This window comes from Nothoprocta perdicaria, unplaced genomic scaffold (genome assembly GCF_003342845.1).
Source record: "Nothoprocta perdicaria isolate Ctin4 unplaced genomic scaffold, notPer1 scaffold_185, whole genome shotgun sequence".
Classification (NCBI taxonomy): Eukaryota; Metazoa; Chordata; class Aves; order Tinamiformes; family Tinamidae; genus Nothoprocta; species Nothoprocta perdicaria.
Genome location: NW_020455038.1, coordinates 1,195,173 through 1,215,549, shown reverse-complemented (window position 1 = coordinate 1,215,549; position 20,377 = coordinate 1,195,173). Strand labels below are relative to the sequence as shown.

Sequence of the window (20,377 nt, the reverse complement as noted above, 5' to 3'; positions counted from 1 at the left end):
GCGAGGAATGCAGCTCCCGGGGAGCTGGAACCAGTGCTGCAGCGCGCTGACGCTAGTGAATGCGGAAGGCAAACCCGGCATCGCTTGTCGCTGCAGTTACTGCGGGTGCAGCTCTTGGTCCTGGTTTGGTTTTTAAACTGCAGTAGGATTTAAACAGCGGGTGGTTAGAACCTCCTCTCTCCTGAATATTGTTATGTGTTGTTGAACATAAATGTGCACAGCTCAGGTCCCTCCCTGGAGTAAGTTGCTCTCAAGAGCAGACTGCCCTGAAAATGACACTAATGTATTAAAACCCCTACTTGAGGGCTGATAGTTCTAAGCGCCCCTAAATGATTTATTTTGCTCAGAATTTGGTGAGGCTGGGTCCTTTACTTTGCATTTTAGATAAATTCTACTCCTAAATCCACAAGACTTAATGCCTGAAGTCTGGTTGCCTTGGGCTGGTGCTGCACAGACTTTTCCCAAAACCCCACTCCCAAAGTGAGGGTTTATCAAACTTTATCATAAGTGTTGCACACTTCACCTATTTGCAATTTGCCAAATTTTCTGCTTTAAAAAAAAAAAGCAACATGGTACTGGCCACCACTCTTTTGAATGCTTGATCCAAATCTTATACACGATATTCTTGAGCAATAGAGCAGCAGAAATGTAAAAGCCCTGGATCATAAAGGGCTACAGCAATTTGGTCACTGACTTTTTGCAACCTGCAGCCGTTTGGGAAAGGGGGATGCCGCTGGAGGGGTGACTTCTTTCCGATGGCCGCTTGGTCGCATCTAGCGGGCAGAGCGCGCGGTAGCGTCTCACAGCTCGGGCTGTGTCTGGCGTGTGGAGACATCTGCTGCCCGAATGCAAAAGTTGACTTGGTTCCGCCTGAGGATGGTGTTAATGATAAGAAATGGTCCTACACGACATGCTGTATTGGGGAGATCTTTTTCACAGAAATTCAAGTCAAATGCAGCTTTATAAGGAGACTCTGTCTGAGCAAGGTGGTTGTGGGTGTTATTCACAGCCTGCCTGGTGCCTTCCAGTGTTACCTGCAGTCTCTGCACTTGAAACTGCCTTGTCTAAATAGAGTTGTTAAAGTATTAACTCCTCTTAAACAGCTCTTCTGTTATCCAGGGCTGCTCATCCTCTCTGATCATAGCAAAGAGCCCCTGACTTCTTGGTTGCAGGGATGTTGGAGCCCAAACGTGACTGTTGTGAAACTCCCATCCTTGGGAGAGCTGCCGATAGCCACTTGGATAACCATCATTTGGGAATGATCTGTGTGGAATGGATTTGGTCTGGGACAGTGGGGAAGGAAGCTCCTAAACTGACTCTGAGGGTCACTGCCAACTCTCTCCCCACACTGTGACCTCTTCACGTTATCTTTGTGCTATAGAAAGAAGAGGTGGAGGACAACGCTGATGCCATCATGGAAGGGGCCCTCATAGCCCGGGACAGAGTCGGGGTGCAGGACTTCGTGCTGCTGGACTCCCACACCAGCGAGGCAGCTTTTCTGAGCAACCTCCGCAAGCGGTACCAGGAGAATCTCATCTATGTAAGGCTGCGGCATCAGTGCTGGTCCTGGGAATTCGCGTGGCACATTGCATGTTAAATGTCTCCAGGTGTAGCCTTGCAAGTCAGTCTAGCAAGAGCTGTAGATATACACGTGTGTGTGTATATATACATACTGCCATTGTTGTTTTCTTCATACTTTGAGAAAATAAACCTTTTTTAGATGCTCTTAAGAAGCAGAGGTGCTGCTACCATCCAATAGTGGTCTGTCTGCTTTAGCTAATGAAAATAATAGTCTCAGCCTGCTCCTATTTTCTTATGAAGATCCTAATAATATGCACTTGATAGGAAACGAATGGGCAAGTGAAACTGTGTTTGAAAACAAAGGAGCCCTGAAGGTTAGATGAAGTTTATATAGTGACTTGCAGCAGTAGCTGAGTAAGGAGTAGGAGGATGACTTCAAATAGGCTCTTTACAAGGACTGATATTAGCATGACACTAATGGAAAACATCAGAGAGTGGGGAAGGGAGAACAGGGCTACTTTGACATGCTGAAAGTGTAAACAATTTATGGAAAAGCTAATTGATGTCTTGAAGTATGTTATTTGATCACCTTTCCTGGTAAAATTCCAACAAATTTCCTGAAAGAGGAAACTTGAAGCATCATGAGTTATCAAAACCTTTTAAATTAAGATTAAAAATATCAGGTCAGGCTTTAAGCTTGTGTTCATTGTTTGATCCCCCTCTAAATTGAAAGAAACTTTCCTGGCTGATTCTGTTGGTTCTGGTGTGCTTGGCTTGATTTTCAGCAGCGTTTTTTTTCTCCCATAGACATACATTGGTACCCTTCTTGTATCTGTCAACCCTTACAAAGAGCTGGATATCTACACGATGACACAAATGCAGCTTTATCGGGGGGTCAACTTTTTTGAACTGCCGCCGCATCTGTAAGTAGAACCCGTAAGGTTTCAATATGATTCAATCTCCTGGATTGCCTCTGTAATGTCATGCACTAGCAACAAGGATCCAGAGTGGAGAGAAGTTGCTGGGTTTTGCTGGGTGATTGGGGGCATTAGGTTTGGTTCCCTGCCCCAGTGGCACATGTGGTGAAGGCTCCATTAGTGAATAACTTGTATACGACACTTCCTGCAGAAGTTGAGATTTTGCTTGTGCAAAACATGCTTGCCTGCTTTAGGGAAAGGAGTCCTGGAGTCCTCACTGTATGTAGACTTATCTTCACCAGAGATACCTGCAGCCATTAAATCCTGTAGCAACAGTGGAGAAATGTTTTTTTTTCCTGTGAGACCCTGAGTGAAACTCTGGTTCTTAGCACTGCTTTCTAGTTGTATCTGGTGCCAATAAGGTTAGATAGCCTGTACTGAGGAAAAAAACAGCTTTGTGTCGTCATTTCTAATGCACACATTTCTCCTGAGTGTCTCATGCTTGTTGTGCAGCTATGCCATAGCCGACAACGCGTACCGGGTGATGTGCAGCGAGTACAACAATCACTTCATCCTCATCTCCGGCGAGAGCGGGGCTGGGAAAACAGAGGCGTCGAAGAAGATCCTGCAGTATTATGCAGTGACCTGCCCTACAACAGAGCAGCTGCAGATAGTCCGTGATCGTCTGCTGCTTTCCAATCCCGTGCTGGAGGTAATAAATAAATAGACAAATAATCAGGAGTGATGTGTGTGTACACACTTGCATTACCAGATGTTCTCCAATTTTACAGTTTTGAGCTTGCATAAATTCAGCCTTAATGGAGCACAAATATCCAAGTGTGGCTTCACTGATGATGTGTGTGGTAGCAGAAGCTGCAAGCACAAGGAGTCTGTGCACCATATACCAATTCTTCCTGGCTTCAGTTACAGATGTTACAAAATAAAGCTATAAGAAATGTAGTTAAATTCCAGATTCAAGCTAGAGACTACATTAATTTACTGTTCTTGAGTCCTACTAGCTTCAGTACTGGGATACAGCTGATGTAGTGAGTTTTTGTTACTAGAACTTTGTCCTGTCTTGGGTGTTAGGTGCTCAGTAGAATGAAATGTGACTTAATTTACCTATTTATCCACAGGCTTTTGGAAATGCAAAAACTCTGCGTAATGACAACTCGAGCAGATTTGGGAAATACATGGATATCCAATTTGATTTTAAGGTGAGAGCAAACTTAATGGACCAACATTAAAACAAGCTGTATCCGTGTACCTCCTGGGCGCTTTACCAGGCAGCACAGGATTTATTGACTGAGAGTTACTGACACTGCATATTTCTGACCTCATTTTTACAGGTCTTGTGAGTGGGGTGGCTAGTTATCTATCTTTAAAGCTTTCTGCATTACTGGCAATGCAGCCTGTACTCCATGGTAAGCTAATACAGATTGCTGTAAAGCACAAGTTGTATTAGGACAGCAAACTCCTTGGATACAACATACACTGCTCTTTGAAGCTTTTAAAGAAGGAAAAAGACAGTAAATAAACAACAGATATGCTCCCCTGACTCAGTTCCTAGGAAAAAGAATTCTATTTATATTTTTCAGTGTTGACTTGGTTTTTTTCCTAGGGAGCTCCAGTAGGAGGGCATATCCTCAGTTACCTCATTGAGAAATCCCGAGTTGTCCATCAAAACCATGGAGAGAGAAATTTCCATATTTTCTACCAGTTACTGGAGGGTGGAGACAAGGATCTCCTTTGCTGGCTCGGCCTGGAACGCAACCCCCAGAAGTACTCGTATCTCATACAGGCGAGTGAGAAGCTGTCCCTCTCTGCATTTTGCTTGTTAAAACTATGCGCTGGTGAACTGCTAAGAGAAGCCACTGTGCATCATATTATAGTGAAACTTGATGATAGATTGTTATCAAACATGTTCTTTCTTATTTCTGTAGCAGTAACTGTTCAAAGTGTGGTGGTCTAAAGATGCAAGTGGTAAACATCTCCTAAGGGATAATATCTTACATTGGTTCACTGATACAGCTATGGGGATAGAAACAAGGTTTTGGCCAATATTGCCAATTGAAAAGATTCAATCAAATGAATATTGAAATATTCATTGAATATTGAAAGATTCAATCAAATGAATCATATTCTAGACTAGCTATAGCAAATGGTTTCACTTCTGCTAAACAGTGTGAAACTGCTGTTATGCAAGCTGCAAAAGAAATTTTGCAAATTGGAGAAGAAAGTGTTAGACCAGACCAGCCTGAGCTTGTTGATGATACAATTGCTTTACCAGTCAATTGTACTAATTTCCTTTCTTTTACTGTACAGGGTAAATGTGCCAAAGTGTTTGCTATTAATGACAAGAATGACTGGAAAATAGTCCGCAAAGCTTTTTCTATCATTGACTTCAGTGAAAAAGATCTAGAGGTATATCTGAAAAGGAGACTGAACCTTCCAAGGGGAAATTAAGCAAGGAAAGCACGGCTGTCCATCTCTAGAAGTGATGGACACATCCTTGCATGGGAGAGGTGTTCAGAATGCAGTTGCACGGTCCTTTGGGGAGGGTGGGAGCAGGGCGGTGTCGCTGGCTGCAGCGTGATGGCCATCGATGGCAGCATGTCTCTGAAGCGGGTTGGCCAACTTGGTTCCTTCAGCCTAGCCATGCTTTATCAGTGTGGACAGTGAAGGTCAGAACCACCCCACAGAGCTGTAGGAGACAATGTTTTAACTGTGTTTCTTGTTATTAGCATCTCTTTGGAATTGTTGCCAGCGTCCTGCACTTTGGGAACATTCAATTTGAAGAAGACAGCAATGGACATGCCATCATTCGCAACGGCATGCAGATCAAGTGGATCTCAAAGGTATTGTGCTCTCCTCTCAGTGCTAGTGTTACAAGTGCTACCAAGAAAGCCTTAATCCTGCTGGTTTTGTTCCTAATTGGGGGAAAAAATTCTGTTCCTAGAAGAAGAATGACTGCACGAGCAGTCCCAGTCTTGCTAGAAGTTATCTTGAGTCATACGGCCTGTTTTTTCCACAGCCCAGCATGAGAGAACACGTGAATGAGCAGCAGCATCAACCTGAGGTTTCCTTTATTGCCGTTGCTCAACGATGAATGTAACTGTAATCTGCCGATGCTGTTATCTTCCAGAAATGAATGGGAATGGCTAACAGGGGGTTACACCTTCACAAAAAAAAAGTGTGTTTTTGTTGTTGTTTGTTTCATAGTTCCTAGGAAAGCCATTTCGTCCCTGTGCTACTTATTTAAACAGGACACGGCTGGTTATATTTTGATGGGAAATGTTTCTTCTGCAGCTCCTGGGGGTGCACTTGTCGATCCTGCAGGAAGCTCTCACCCATCGGAAGATTGAAGCCAGATCCGAGGAGGTATTGACTAGAGCCGTGTAACTCCAGCCTGCTGAATGCAGCCTCATCTAGTGTTAGTGACAGATGAGGAGCTCTCTTAAGTGTCACAGTAAAACCAGATCTCACTAAATGTCTTTCTCCTCATCCCTATTGCCTGACCCATGGAACTGCTGTGTATGGAGAGTTGAGTGGAGGACATTCAATGTTGCTGTGTTAGGACCAAGTGCAAGCTTTTCTACAGGAATTGAGGTCTCAAGCTGGAGACAGACCAGGCTGCAGTAATACTGATGCTAAATAAAATTATGGATAGTTACAGTTCAGTTAGGCTGGGTGCTGTTGAGGAATGAAATGAGTGCCAGTTCTCTGCTCCAGAGCTGTGAACTGGATTGGTAGTAGGTGACTGTTATTCATCATGTCCAATTTACCTTCATTTCTTCTAGGTCCTAAGCCCATTGAATGTGGACCTGGCGTTCTATGCTCGGGATGCTGTAGCAAAGGCGATCTATGGGCGGACTTTCACGTGGCTTGTCAACAAAATTAATGGCTCTCTGGCCAACAAGGTTGGTTTCTTGTCGAGTGTTTCATATACCTCTAACAGGGAGCAGCCTTTCTAGAGAGAGGCCTGGCACCATTTGCCATCAAATATTTTACACATCTGTTGATACAGGAGCATTCCAGAGCATTGATGATTGTGTTGGGGGGGAATGTGGGAGATGTGTTAAACAGCCTCGGTGGGACATTATGTGCTCAAATGTGATTAGTCTGACATATGATGTGAAGAAGTTTGAGATTAAATTTAAAAATGAAGAAAATGATATGAAACATGTAGGGAAGGAACACAAGCTGGAACACTCACTAAGAAAAAAAATGGTGTCTTCGGCAGGATGCAACTCGGAAAACCGTTATCGGTCTCCTGGATATCTATGGGTTTGAAGTACTGGACACAAACAGGTAAGAGCTCCTGAGCCTGGGGTCGTCTGTCCTCATGCTGATGTCAGTGTGAGCTCACACCCTACCTGGTTCCTCAAGTGTAGTCCTACCACAGCAAGATGAGCTAGAGGACTAGCATACAGAAAATAGCCAACTTTTTGTTAAACACAGTTTCCTCATTCTTGAGGGTTTCAGGCCCCCCAGTGCCCCTTCAGGTGAAAAGGGGCTTGCAGAAAGGCCAGCAACACTGCCTGCCAAGATTGTCAGTATTTCTGACCTAAAGAAGCTCTCTGATATCTGGTCCAGCATCTTGGGAAGATGCTGGAACTTCAAGGATTGCAGCACAACTGAGAAAGTTCATACCTAGCAAAGATGGACCTAACCACTTTATTGTTTTTTCTCTCCCTGGAGCCCTCTGATCAGATTACAGTTTTAAGGGATACGTAGGGAAAAGGGAACAAGTGCTTAAAAAAATCTATTAGCTCTCTTTATGAGACCTCATGGGGTTTAATCTGTATAGAAGTAGTCTGGTTGGAAGAGAGCCGTGGGTGGGGTAAGTGGGTAACTAAGCCCATGAAGTACTTGGTGTAATGCTTGTTTAACCCCTCTGTGAAGCTTTGAGCAGTTCTGCATTAATTACTGCAATGAGAAGCTTCAGCAGCTGTTGATCGAGATGACCTTGAAAGCAGAACAGGAGGAATATGAGCTGGAAGGAATAGAGGTAATTTATTATTCCCTTTTTCTGTTTGAACAGCCATTATGCTGAATGCTGTTAATCATCAATGAAAACTTGTTTATTTGTCCTATTCCCTTCTGCCTGTGTTAAAACTATCTTCTGTGTTTATGCATTTTAAGGACTGCTTCCTATGTGAGTCTGTTTTTCAGTGTGTCTGGAGCTCTTTGTACCCAGCAGATCCTTTAATTCCCAGATTGGGACAGTTCATTTTTGCGTTATTAATGTAAGAAGTACGTGATGATTGAGGATTTTATTTTGTAACTGACTCTTTTTCTTTGTTTTCCCAGTGTAGTTTAGCCTTGACTTAACTTCCTTTTCCTAAGACAAAAATGAGGCATTCTGCAAAACTCAGTGAAAATGTCCCTATGGAAATAGGAATTCTGTAGTGCCAAAGACTCTGAAGGATTAAGTGCACCAGGGTAGGGAATAAAGGAATGGTCTGACTGCTGAAAGGGGAGGATGGGCTCTGTGGTCAGGCAGTAATTCCCTCCACTGCCATCTCTTCTCCAGCCACCTGGATAGTTTTCCTGCACTAATCTTCAGTGGGACCAGACAATCTATCTCTAAAGAACTGAAAAACTGCACAGGAAAAGACCTTCTCTAAAACCATTCTTCCTTTTTTTTTCTTACTAATTCCAGTGGGAACCAATTCCATATTTTAACAACAAGATTATCTGTGACTTGGTCGAGCAGAAATATAAAGGAATCATCTCCATTCTGGTAAGGACAGAGTTTGTGCTCTTTCAGTTATGGTGCCCCTGCCTTACTGTGCATACCTCGCAATTGTGGAGTGGAATACCTTGTAATAATGGCCATAAAGAAATGGATGTTAAAAGCAAAGCCCCAGGTGATTAGGGCAGAATACTTGATAGTTAATAAGTAGTGGATTTTAGAGAGAAGTTACTGCTTGCACTGCCACTCTGGGTAAGGAAGGTCTAGACCGTTCTCCTCACTTTTTACCTCAAGATGACCTGAGGGTGTAGTGAGCACAAGTGAGTTGGCCACAGCTACCTAGCAGGCTGTGGTCAGTACCAGGTTGGCTGCCTTGCTACTGTTGCCCTCTTGCTGATGAAGAGGAGGATTTGCATTGTCTGGATGCAGAAGGCGTAGGAGAGGCTGCGACTGAAGCTTGGCATCAGCATTGGATTAGGACTGCTCTTCCTAGCAAAGCTTTTCTCCACAAGGAGTGTTTGTGGGAGCAGTAGGAATTGTTTCATCCAGACTAAGAGTCTTGTAGCTCCTTCTGTGCTCTGGTATCCATTATCATCTCTCGTTGTCATTTTGGCTTAGGTGGGCTATAAGCAATAAGTGATGAGGCAGAGCATTGCACATTTGGAAAGAGGAAAAAGGCAGATTTGACTGGATTTGATTTAACTTAATGGTTCTACTTTTAACAGAAAAACAAATCTCTAAATTTAGCAGGAAATTGTAGGTATAAAGTCGAACTCATTTCAAACCTCAGCAAAGATGTTTGGTTTTGTGTGACAATGTTATACTACACTAATCAGGAAGAGGGCTGGCTGGTGTTTGCAGCTCATTCAGAGCAGCATTCTGATCTGCCGTTTGCTGTTTCAGGATGAGGAATGTTTACGGCCTGGTGAAGCCACTGATTTGAGCTTCTTGGAAAAGTTGGAAGAGAAAGTAGGAGATCATGCCCACTTCGTGACGTATGCACTTATGCTCTGCATCCTACCGGAAGGGGAACTCCCCCAAGGACCCCTCAACGCTCTGTTATGGAGAGGGGACGCTTCTTAGTAGCAAAGAAGATGAAAATGAGCAGCACGTCTAACACTGCAATGAGCTGCCACGGGGTGTTGGAGGGGGGTTGTTATGGGAGGGGTGTTTCTGCCTTTTGCCAGTGAGCTGCTTTGAGTCTGGTTTCATTCCACCTCTGTGTCCTGTATTTAAACAAAGGGCTTAGTCCTGTGAATTGTAGGTGACTTTGACCTCCACTGACTGCAGGGAAGGCTGCATCTCCTCTGGAGAGGAGCTAGTGGCTGGGCAGAGGGTACATGAATATCAGGAGCTTGTCGTGACGGGTGTGAGGAGCAGCAGCAGGGGTGGAGGAGTAGGGAAGAAACATGTTCTTGAGAGCGTCTCCCAAACATGTGCCGTTTTGGTAAATATTTAATCTATAGTAGTTGCGGATTCAGTTTGAGTGGCCAATTAACATGTTTGCACCAGATTGTTCTGGCAGTTCAGCAGAAGCCTAATGAAAAGCTCTGACTACTTGTCAGCTCAGAGTCAAGCTGCTGAATTGACTGTTTACAAAACACTGTTTCTGCATCTCTGAAGATCGTTACAAGGAAATGAAAAATGTGTAGCCAAATTCCTTGTCACCACAGTGTGTCTTAATACTGTTCTGCCTGATGAAAAGCTTTAAATAGGAGTGCTAGAGCTGCTTGCTTACACAGGATCTGTATTTAGCAAAACACTTGGAAGGAAATTTTAATATATTATTGTACCTCTGTGATACACAAGCCTGTGCAGTTTACACAGCTGAAACTTAGTCTTCGAAGTTAACTCCTTCCCACTTTCTCTCCTCAAGGAGCCCTTCTAAAAATCTTCCCACTATACAAAACTTTGATTTTTGTTTTGGGGTAAAATGTCTCAAACCTGTGGTTGCAGTTTAAAATTGAGGAAGTTGGAGATATTTTTAGCTTGCGAGATGAGAATCTATTTAAATGAATGTTATAAAAGGAAATGTTAATACCTCCTGAGTGAGTGATTGTTTCCAAACAGCCATGGATAGATCATAGGTTGTTTCTCTGGTTGTAGACGACTCCTGCTCTTCAGCATTGACTTCTGCTTTGGAACAGACGGGTGGATAATTCTGTTTGTAGGGCCTTAACTCAGAGTCATGTTGGTAAAGGTCAATTGAAAATCTGTTGCTGTCTGCCATGCAGCTGCTTTTGGTACAAGTCTCTGCAAGCCTAAGAAATCTCTCTGCCATTTTTTCCTTCTTGTTTCTTTCTGCAGTCGCAAACTTGCAGACCAGAAAACGCGGAAATCAATAGACTGGGTGGATTTCCGCCTCCTTCACTACGCTGGGGAAGTCACTTACTGCGCTGTCGGTGAGTGGGGTGTCCGCTCTGGAAGCATTTAAACCAATGTGGGCAATGCTAACCTGATAGGAGCTATTGAACACCTGCCTTCTACAGGGGCTTTTACTCTATAGTCCAAAATGTGAATTCCCAGGGCTTACATCTTTGGAAGGAAGATCCAGATAAATTAGTGTTCTCCTGCTGCAGGATCCTGATGTTTTTGCAAGATTGGTAGGGATTACAGGATACTTATCTGCACTGAGCTGTGGGCACACAAAAAATATCTCTCAGTACTGAGAAAATACCTGTTCCCATCCTGCGTGACGACTCCAGCGGGAAATGATGGTATCTCCTTAGGTCAATAAGCACCATTCCCTGCCATATTCTAACCATGCTCTGGAGAGCCAGAACAGCCGTGGGGAGGGTTGCAGCCCTGCTAGTGGGTTAAGGTCCGTGGTGGAGGAGGAGGAAACTGCCTGGAGACCTTCAGCTCCTGGAACTCCTGTGCTAAAGATTGTGCACCTCAAAGAGCTAAAACTTCTTTTTCCTTTCAGGATTTCTTGAGAAGAACAATGATCTCCTATACAGAAACCTAAAGGAGGTGAGAACAGAAACAGGATGCTGTTTTTGTAGGCTACTTTTCTTGGAGCAGAGACATTTTGCAGAGGTGTACTTTACCTCTGTGGCAAACAGGAACACAGGTTTGTCCTTGGCCCTGTTCTTTAGATACTTACATGGAAGCTGTCTAGATCTGAAATCAAAACCCTTGGCTGAAATCAAAACCAAGGGAAAGCTCTTAAAGAATATCAGCAAGAAAGAAATATGGAAGCTATGTGATTTGGTCCTAAACTGTGCTGGATTTGGGATGATGAAATTAAGAGGAGCTGGACATAGGAAGCTGGGATTTTGGCCTTAGTTTCAGTACTAATCAATTCTTAATGCAGAATTTGTCATTCTAAGATGTGAGCAGTGATGTTAAGCACCTGAAAAGCCAAATCGGGTAACTGGAGAGATCATTTCTAGTTTTATGACTCTTAGCAGAGAAATTCATGCAATGATCTCTAGTTCTGCGTGTCCTTCCAGCTGGGCTGTTTCAGTGTAGGTGCATCACCGTGAGGGATATTGTGCCTGCTGAATGGGGCAGCTTTTCATTTATCCTCTTTCAGGTGCTGTGCAACTCTAAAAATGCCATCGTTCGAGACTGCTTCTTACTCTCAGAGCTAGACAACAGGAGGAGGCCAGAAACAGTGAGTTTCAGCTTTAGTCTTAAATTTAAATATAAACTTGGCTTTCTGGTGCATGATTTAGCCTCCATTCCTGTCCTTCATCCTGAATTTTTTGCTGGTGTTACATTCCTGCTAGCTTCCTGAATAGCTTTATTGCTTAGACAGCAGCTAGCAATGTGACACATTTTAATATTATTATTAATATATTGCTGTAAAGAGAGCTCTGTACAGAGCATCCAGCAAGTTTTAGTTTCTGCAGGGCTGCCTTGCGTGTCCATCTGCATGGCAGCGATTCAGAAGTCCCAGCTAAGCACCCTGTCCAGATGACTTGCACTTTGCTGTGCTCGTGGTGGCAAGAACACATAGATCAGCCCTGAACTTGCAGTCTAAGACGGGTGCAGGGAAGGAGCTATTTCATGCAGTGGTCGAGTTCCAAAGCTAAGAGAGGTCATTGATGTCTTTTTAGGTTGCAACCCAGTTCAAAAACAGCCTTACGAGTCTAATAGAAATACTGATGTCTAAGGAGCCATCCTATGTGCGATGCATTAAACCTAACGACAACAAGGAGCCTGGTAGGTGTTGGGCTGGATGTGCCTCTGAGATAGAGGAATGAAGAAGGGGAGGCCTCGGCTTAGCTGCAGCTAGGCTAGGAACAGTGGGCAAAGAAATATTTCTGGGTTAAGCTAGTGGCCAAGAAGCTGCCTTGGGTGGTGATGGATCCCCTTTTCCATCCCAGCACGTGCAGCAGTGAGTGAGCTTTTAGTGCGAGTGTTTACCAGTGCCTGTGTGTGCTTGCTGCAGGGAAGTTCGACGACCACCTGATCCGGCACCAGGTCAAGTACCTGGGGCTCATGGAGCACCTGCGGGTGCGGCGGGCCGGCTTCGCCTACCGCCGCAAGTACGAGCTCTTCCTGCAGAGGTAAATGGGGCTGCTCCCCTCTGGCCGGGGGGAACCGGCCCTCCCGGGGCCTCGCTGGGTGCTCACAGAGGGTCCCGGTGGTCAGCAGATGTGTGGGCCCTCTGCTCCATTTCAAAACGTGTGATCTGTAAAGATCCCTTAATTATTTATTAGGGGATGGGTGGCTGATGCTTGTGGTTTTTTTTTTTTTCATTTTTAAAAGTCTTTGTTTTCTGTATCTCTTTGAATCTTCTTTGCTGTCATCTGCCTCCATCAAGGCAGTAGCACTAGAGGGGAGCAGGGCACCCCTCCAAGCCGAGCTGGTCCGTGGTGACATCCTGCTCATCTTCCAGGTACAAGTCGCTGTGTCCAGCTACGTGGCCGCACTGGCGCGGGCCGGCAGCTGAGGGAGTGGAGCGGCTCATAAAGCACCTTGGTTACAAACCCGAGGAATACAAGCTGGGAAGGTGAGTGTCCTCCCCCGGCCCGTGCTCTTGGCTTGGCCATGGGGCCAGGCTCTGCTTGGTGGTCTGTCCTGGCCCTGTGTCAAACCACTGACTTCCTGACCGCTGCAGGGTGCAGCTAGGGGAGCAGACCCCTTGTGTCAGCTCCTCTTCAGTCACAGCCACCGGGGGCTGGAAACCTGACGACTTCTCACTAGTCACTTCTTCATTCCTGTTTATTTGCTCAGTGACATGCAGGGAGCCTGAATTGAGCCCAGTCCCTTCTCGGGTTAGGGAGCAGGGCTGCTGTGTCTCAGTTGCAGTTTTCCTTCACCCCGCTTGCACATCCTGGGAGAGAAGAGCTGCAGCTCCTCAGTCCTGCAGCTGCTCAGATTTGGCCCACCTAGAGCAGCTGATGATGCTCATTGTGACTAAGCTGTTTGCGGTCTCTCTTTCAGAACCAAAATATTCATTCGGTTCCCAAAGACGCTGTTTGCTACTGAAGACGCATTTGAATTGAGAAAGCACCTGCTAGGTACGGCTCCCTTCCCTGTCTTGTATTGCCTAGCAAGCAGGTCAGGGGCATCTTTTCATAGATGGATTATTTATGTTCTTGTTGCTGATGCAGTTTCTCACAGTAGGTTTGGGAGCAGAGCTCCTCAATCCTGTGACCTGGTAGATAAAAGCCATGTCTCTCTAGCATTTTGTACTTTTTCTTTTTTTTTTTTTCTCCTTCCCCTCCAGTTTCAAGACTACAGGCCAAATACAAAGGATGCCTGGGGAAGCGGGAGTACAAGAAGAAGAGGGATGCAGGTACAGGCTTGGAGCAGGGCTCTGCTCGCCTCTGCAGCCGGTCTGCGGGGCAGCAGCACCCTCTGCTGAGCGGGGGCGCGTCTTTTGAGACACTTGCTTCATTTAAAGAATAAAACCAGCGCTTATATGTGGGGTACATGGGAGCCTGAGTGGTGACAGGGTCGGGTGCTCCAGGGGCTTCGGGCTCTGCCAGACCCACCGCTTGCTGCAGAGAACAAAGTGTCCCAACTCCGATGGGCTGGGAGAAGAGCTGGGAAGAGCCGGCTCTCCTTCCCACTCGGTGAATTCCCGGGATGCCCTATGCTGAAGCTGCGGTGCTAACGCAAGGACCTGCTTGACTCTTGCAGCCATCAAGCTGGAGGCTTGCTGGCGAGGGGCTCTGGCGCGGAAGGAGGCCAAGAAGAGGACGTGGGCCGTGCAGACGATCCGAAAGTAAATAATGGGTGCGGGCAGGAGCTGCTGTGCGTGAGAGCCTGGGAGCTGCTCCCCACTCCTAGGGCTTCTCCCGCTCCATTCCCCTAAGCCCAGCACTTCAAGCCCACATCAGAAGTGGGGTCTGATTGTCTTTCTAGACTCTGAGTCACTGTGTTTTTCATTGATCAAAACTTTGAAAGTTGTGTTAAGTTTTGCAATACGTGAAATATTAATATTTTCATTACTGCAGTACCAGTGACTGCACCCAAGTGATCAATGAGCCTGTTGCCCACCTTTTATTCTTTCCTTCACACGTTACACTCAGAAATCAACAAAAATGAAAGTTCTGTTTGGGGATATTTTGTGCAGATTCATAAATGGCTTCATCAATCGAAAGAAACCTCTTTGCCCAGAGAATGTGGAATTCGTGCGGCTCGTGCAATACACCTACTTAATGAAACTCAGAGACCACCTCCCAAAAAATGTCCTGGACAAGAGCTGGCTCCAGCCGCCCTCCATCCTGGAGGAGGTGAGTGTGGCTCTGGGCTCCGTGGCTGGTGGGGACAGCTCTGTGGTCACCTGTATTTACACTCGTGAGTGACGGAGCAGCCGTCTGCTGGGCAGGGGAAGCTGAGGCATTTCTGGCTAGATGTGAACAAATGTTGGTCTGCTGCAGCCCTGAAAGTAGCTGTTTGAACTACTACTATTTTTTTTCTCCCTTTTACTTTTTTGCAGACATCTGAGATGTTACAGAAAATCTGCATTAGGAACCTAGTAAGAAAATACTGCCAAGGAGTCACTGCTGAGAAGAAAGTGCAGGTAACTAATATGTGGAATGTGAACGTGCGAGCTGAAACATGTTACCTGAACCCCAAAGTGTGCTGTTTAGCAGACCCTGCTTGTTGAACAGACCCTGCTTGCCCTGCAGGGGTGCTTGAAATGTGCAGAGCAGGTCTACAGAGGCACTGCTCTCGATCCTACTGCACTGTACCTGCATTTCATAAAAACAGATCTGTAAATAAGAAAGGATCTGAAAGACTGCTTGCCCCAACTACCTCCCTGTGTGTTGTAGTACAGGAATAAACTAAAGATAATGTGGCACAAGTCATTTAGATATTGTGTGAATCAAATGATGATATTGTCTAGCAACCATGCCCGCATAATAACTGCTGATGTTATTAACAGGGGAGTCCTGGGGTGCTAAGGGGTGTTTCTTGTCCAAACAGTTGCAGCAAAAAGTGGTAGCCAGTGCCATCTTCCGAGGGAAGAAGGAGGGCTACATGCAGAGCATCACGCAGCCTTTCCTGGAAACCCGCCTGAGTGAGTGCACAAACCTCCCGGAGCACGTGGTCCTTGCTCGGGAAAATCCTGCCTGATAGAACAGATCCCACTTTTCCAACGGGATGATGCCGGCTGTGGGGATCTGCTCTTGGGATGAATTTTGGGAATCTGTATAGTCATGTTAGGCACTTAGAAAGAAGGAGAAAAGAGCCCTAATGGCCCAGGGCAAGGGGGAGGGCTCTGGCAGGACACTGTGTACCCTGGGAGGACATAGTGAGCCCAGACTTTCACAAACCACTATTGGAGAAGTCAAATAACTCATGTGGTGATTTACTTTGGGACGAAAAATCCCTGAGATGGGGTTAGAAAGAGCTGGGCATGACCCCTCAGTTTTGGAGGGAGCGTGCCGTACATCAGGACCCGTGTTAATGGGGCTAAGGCAATGAACGCAGCAGGGCATAGGAGAGAGCGACCCATTGCCTGCGCTCAGTTGGGGTCTCTCTGGTTTGCTTTGCAGAAGAGAACGATGTGAACCCCAAGGTGCTGCAGCTAATCCATGGTGAGAAGATCAAGGTAGGGAAGCTGCAAACTCAGGGCTACAAGGGGGTAGTTTCAGTGGCTGCGGGAGCTGCCGATGGCCGCACACGGAGCTGCGCTGCGACGGGCTGACGCTAGCCCCTCGGTTGCAGTACGTGGTCCCCGTGGTCAAGTACGACAGGAACGGCTTCAAAGCGCGAGAGCGACTCCTTGTCCTCACCCAGGCGGCAGCGTATGTGGTAGAAATGGCCAAGATCAAGCAGAAAATAGACTACGCCACCTTGAAAGGTAAGGGCGCAAGTGGCTGCTGGGCTTCCCTCCCCAGCAATGAACTTGAGAGGGGAAAAGACAAAGGGACAAACTCTGGAAACTTGCTCCTCCAGAGGCCCTAAAAGCAGCTCCACCCGACCCGACTCTCTCCTGGGGCTGGGTAAGTGCCCTGCAGACCAGCCCATGGCTTCTTGCAATACCTACAAACAGGAGGACATAGCACCTTGAAACACTTGGGGGTGAGGGCTGCTTTTTAAGCTAAAAGGGGCAGGAACAGCAATTGTTAGATACACAGATAATGTGGAATGGTCTGGGCCAAAAATTCCATGTATCATGCTCAAGTGTGTTTTGAGTACTTGGATGACAGATATATGTAATGTATTCTGAAGACTTAAAGCAGTAAAATTATGCTAATTCTTTAAAAGTATCTAAGCTGGGAAATGAACTACTTAGAAAGGTAGAGAGTCTCTTCAGGATGACTTCCTGCTCTGCAGCCTGGACAGAGCTTGATCCACTGCAGGAGCAGAGCTGCCCTCTAACTACGAGGATGCTGACCGTGTTGTGTAACTGTCTTTGGTTGCTTTTCCTCTCCCTGTTGTGGTTCTCTTGAAGGTATTTCTACCAGTAGCCTGAGTGATGGGATCGTAGTGATTCACGTTCCTGAGGACAACAAGCAGAAGGTAGGAAGCTGAAATGTAGCTCACATAACACAGCAGCTGCTAAGACCTTACTTCTAACCCTAGATCAAATATTTTCCTATGAAATACTCAGGGCATTGCTGATGTTTCCTGCTACTTTGGATCTGCTAGTCCTTTAAACTCTCATTGTCTCATTTCTTTTGTTGGAGCCCAAGTTGCTATAAATCCCAAATAGCCCTAGAAAGATTTTATAAACTATCTGGTACATGATCATTTGTAAGTGATATGTGGTGGTTGTTGCTTTTGTACAGTGGGCACTGCTCTGGAATTAGAGTTTCCCCAGATGAGGAGCTCTTCACTTGCTGACATGCTGGCGTACCCAGGTGGCCTCTTTCTCGCTTGCAGGGCGACGTGATACTTCAGTGTGAGCACGTCTTCGAGACGGTCACGAAGCTCTGCATGTTGGCCAACAAGCAAAATCTTGTTAAAGTTGTGCAGGGGAGGTAAGAAACAGCGCCGGAGGGTAGAAGTTTGCAGGCTGCCTTTGTGCGAGAATCTGCTTTAACAACTTGTAGGCCTGGACTGCCTGAGTCAAAGCTATTTATGCTGCTGCAGCAGACAGGGCCCATAAGCTGATTAGAGCTCTTGCAGTAGCACAGCTGATCTGAGGACTTCTTTCTGTTGGCACCAGGCCCATGAGGGGGGACACACAGGCAGATAATGTCCTAAAAATCATTAGGATCCATTCCCAGCTCTAACAAAGCTGCTTCCCCGGTACTGTGTGTTAGGTGCTGCTCCGAGAGCTGCCCGTGATCCGTCATCTACTGCAAAACATACCTGTTTGTCTTTTCTCTGGCCTCTGCATTTCATTTGTAATTAGATTCCCCATATTCAGCAGTTTTCTCCAGGCTGGATCTGCTTATCTTCCAAAGCTTAATTGTACCAGGAGAGCTTGCGGTGCCTGGACCAGGCTCCGTCCATCACCTGGGTACCATAAGGCTATTGAGTGGGAAACCTGCCTGAGCCGGAGGCTTCTGAGCCCTTCCACTAATGGGATTTACGAGGGAGCAGAAACAAGGGGGGCTTAGAGCAAAGCCTCTTGTGAGGAGCGACCAACAAGGAGCTCTGTGTGTTCCCACAGTCTTCAGTTTCGTGTCGGCTCTGGGAAGGAAGGGACCATGGTCTTCACCGTCGGGCAGGAGCCTCAGATCTTTAAAGCCAAAAACGGACAGCTGACAGTGGTAAGGAGGGCTGGGGATGGGGCTTGCATGGTCTGCTTGCATGCTCAGCCCTCGGAGACCCAGCTGCCTTAGGTGCCTGTTGTGTAAGTGCCTCAAAGAGCCCTTAGTTCCTGTTTGGTAGCTGAAAGCTCCAAGAAGAGCTAGATACTGGGCTGCAATTCCCGTCAGGCCCTGGCTCTCCCCAGCCCTGAGACAAAGGACCTGGGCTTTGTTTGCCAGCAGTGAAACAGAAACCTCCCAACCCCTTTTACCACAGGCAGGGAGCCTGAAAGACGTAATATTTGTCCTTGAGCTAATGACTCCTTCGTTTTTCATCGCAGGTGTCAACCCAGATAAAGTCTTGATGAGAAGCAGGAACTGTTCCTGGTCCCTGTCTGGGCTGGGAGCAGAAAGGAGCTGGCAGGATGAGAGCAGCACCCACCTCTCCACTGCTGCCATAGGGCTGCGGGGATGTGAGACTCGCTTGCATCTCTCAGGTTCTTTTTTTAATAGCTTTAAACTCTTCAGCTCTAGCTAGGTAGGTTCCTCTCTGTTGCTCTAACATTCTGGTGAGCACTGATGCTAGTTGCACATCATCACAGGGAAATGTTTAAAGCATGTGTAAAATGTTGGTCTTTGTGCATGCAGTGACCTTGAAACTCAGAACTCGGATCAGCTGGGAGGGATTCAGGTAGAAGTCAAAAGGTTTCCCTAGCTGAAGCCTGAGTCACTGTGCAGAGCAGAACTGCACAAAGTGCAGATCAGTGATGTTACTCTGCTCTGAAAACATCTTTTCTCCCAGGCAGGAATGAGTGCTTTAGTGGGCAGAGATGGGTTTAAATGCAGCAGAACTAAGGCTGGCACTGCTGTCTGAGTCAGTGCAGCAGCATTTGAGGCTGCTCCTCTGCAAACCTCAGCACCTGCTTTTCCTGCCCTCCCAGGATAAGGAGGGCTCTGCCCTTGGAGTATCCCTGTCCTTACTCCTCCCTGCACAGCAGTTGGGTGCGATGCTGTCACATGGAGGCAGGGGAATTGGCACGGTGAAAGCCGAGTAAAATTCCTTAGCTTGGAGAGATGCAGCAGCCTGCTGCACTCCAGATCCAAACCTCCACCTCCAAGTGTGGAGCCTTTGCTCCCTCCTGCACTTGGAGTAGCTCTTAATGGTAGCTGCAAGAGCGGGTAGGAGGAAGACAAGGAATTTCCCCCCTGTCTGGAAGCTGCAGCTGGGCAGCCAGGCTGTGTGTCCACAGTGCTGGCCCTTCTGCCTCACATTGAGGCAATTTGTGTGGCTCCTGCTCCAGGCTGCTGGGGCTGGCCTGAAACTACAGCCTGAGCATCCCTAACTTGCTGCCTTCATCAGCTGCTACCCCGTCACCGGCAAGACCCTCCACGCAGAGGCCAGAAGGTAAAACTAACAGCCAGGGGGAGAATAATGTCTGGTGTTCCCTCCTGAAAGGACTTTCTAACTCTGCTCCTGGTCCATAGAGGGGGGTAGGCACTGAAATTCAAACAAGTAATAAAATAACTCCCCTGTAAATATGAAATTTCTGATTTATTTTGCATTATATTAAAAAATGAAAAGTACATATTGCAAACACACACCATACATTAATATTTCACTTAAGCTTTTCTTTGTGCATTAAGTATAAAAGGGGAAGGAATGATTGTACAGAACAGCTGAATTTGCTACTCTTGTCCACAACTGGAACAATTTTGTTAAGACTGAAAGGTTCCACTATCCTCTCGCTAAAGGGAAGAGCAGAGCTTGGAAATGTTCCCCAGGGGGGCAGTGTCTGCAGCTGGTGGAGGGTGGGGGGCTCCAGAACCTGCCTGGGCCTTGCTGTAAACAGGAGGTGCTGCTCTCCGGTGGGGAACGGGGCCCGGGCTGCCCCTGCTGGGGCTGCCACAGCCTGGGCTGTGGCACAGGTGCCGAGTCTGGGGTTCCTCCTTCCCTGGGGAGGGCAAAAGCAGAGCCAGGAGCAGGGCTGCGGCAGCCCCTGCGGGATCCAGCGGGACGGCTCTGTGTGTGCAGCTGCTGGGTATGGACCAGACGCTCCTGGAGAGCTCTCCCTGCCCGCTCTTCCACTGGAAGCCAGAGGCAAAACCATTTAAGGGCACAAGGCTCCAGA

The 20,377-nt window shown here is 46.8% G+C and overlaps 1 protein-coding gene across 1 annotated transcript; it reads left to right on the top strand.

The window, feature by feature from the left end:
* The first annotated feature begins 1,387 nt into the window (after window positions 1-1,387).
* On the top strand, window positions 1,388-19,055 carry MYO1H (myosin IH). Its single transcript, XM_026036744.1, has 31 exons — window positions 1,388-1,540; window positions 2,329-2,444; window positions 2,952-3,150; window positions 3,575-3,655; window positions 4,060-4,239; window positions 4,764-4,862; window positions 5,183-5,296; window positions 5,748-5,819; window positions 6,239-6,358; window positions 6,682-6,749; window positions 7,344-7,449; window positions 8,104-8,184; window positions 9,040-9,131; window positions 10,444-10,538; window positions 11,063-11,109; window positions 11,675-11,755; window positions 12,201-12,306; window positions 12,536-12,653; window positions 12,986-13,099; window positions 13,534-13,610; window positions 13,820-13,888; window positions 14,236-14,320; window positions 14,672-14,831; window positions 15,038-15,121; window positions 15,529-15,622; window positions 16,101-16,156; window positions 16,273-16,408; window positions 17,003-17,070; window positions 17,434-17,531; window positions 18,170-18,269; window positions 18,590-19,055. The coding sequence occupies exons 1-31, from the start codon at window positions 1,415-1,417 to the stop codon at window positions 18,611-18,613; spliced, it is 3,066 nt and encodes a 1,021-aa protein (XP_025892529.1). The 5' UTR covers window positions 1,388-1,414; the 3' UTR covers window positions 18,614-19,055.
* Window positions 19,056-20,377: the final 1,322 nt, after the last annotated feature.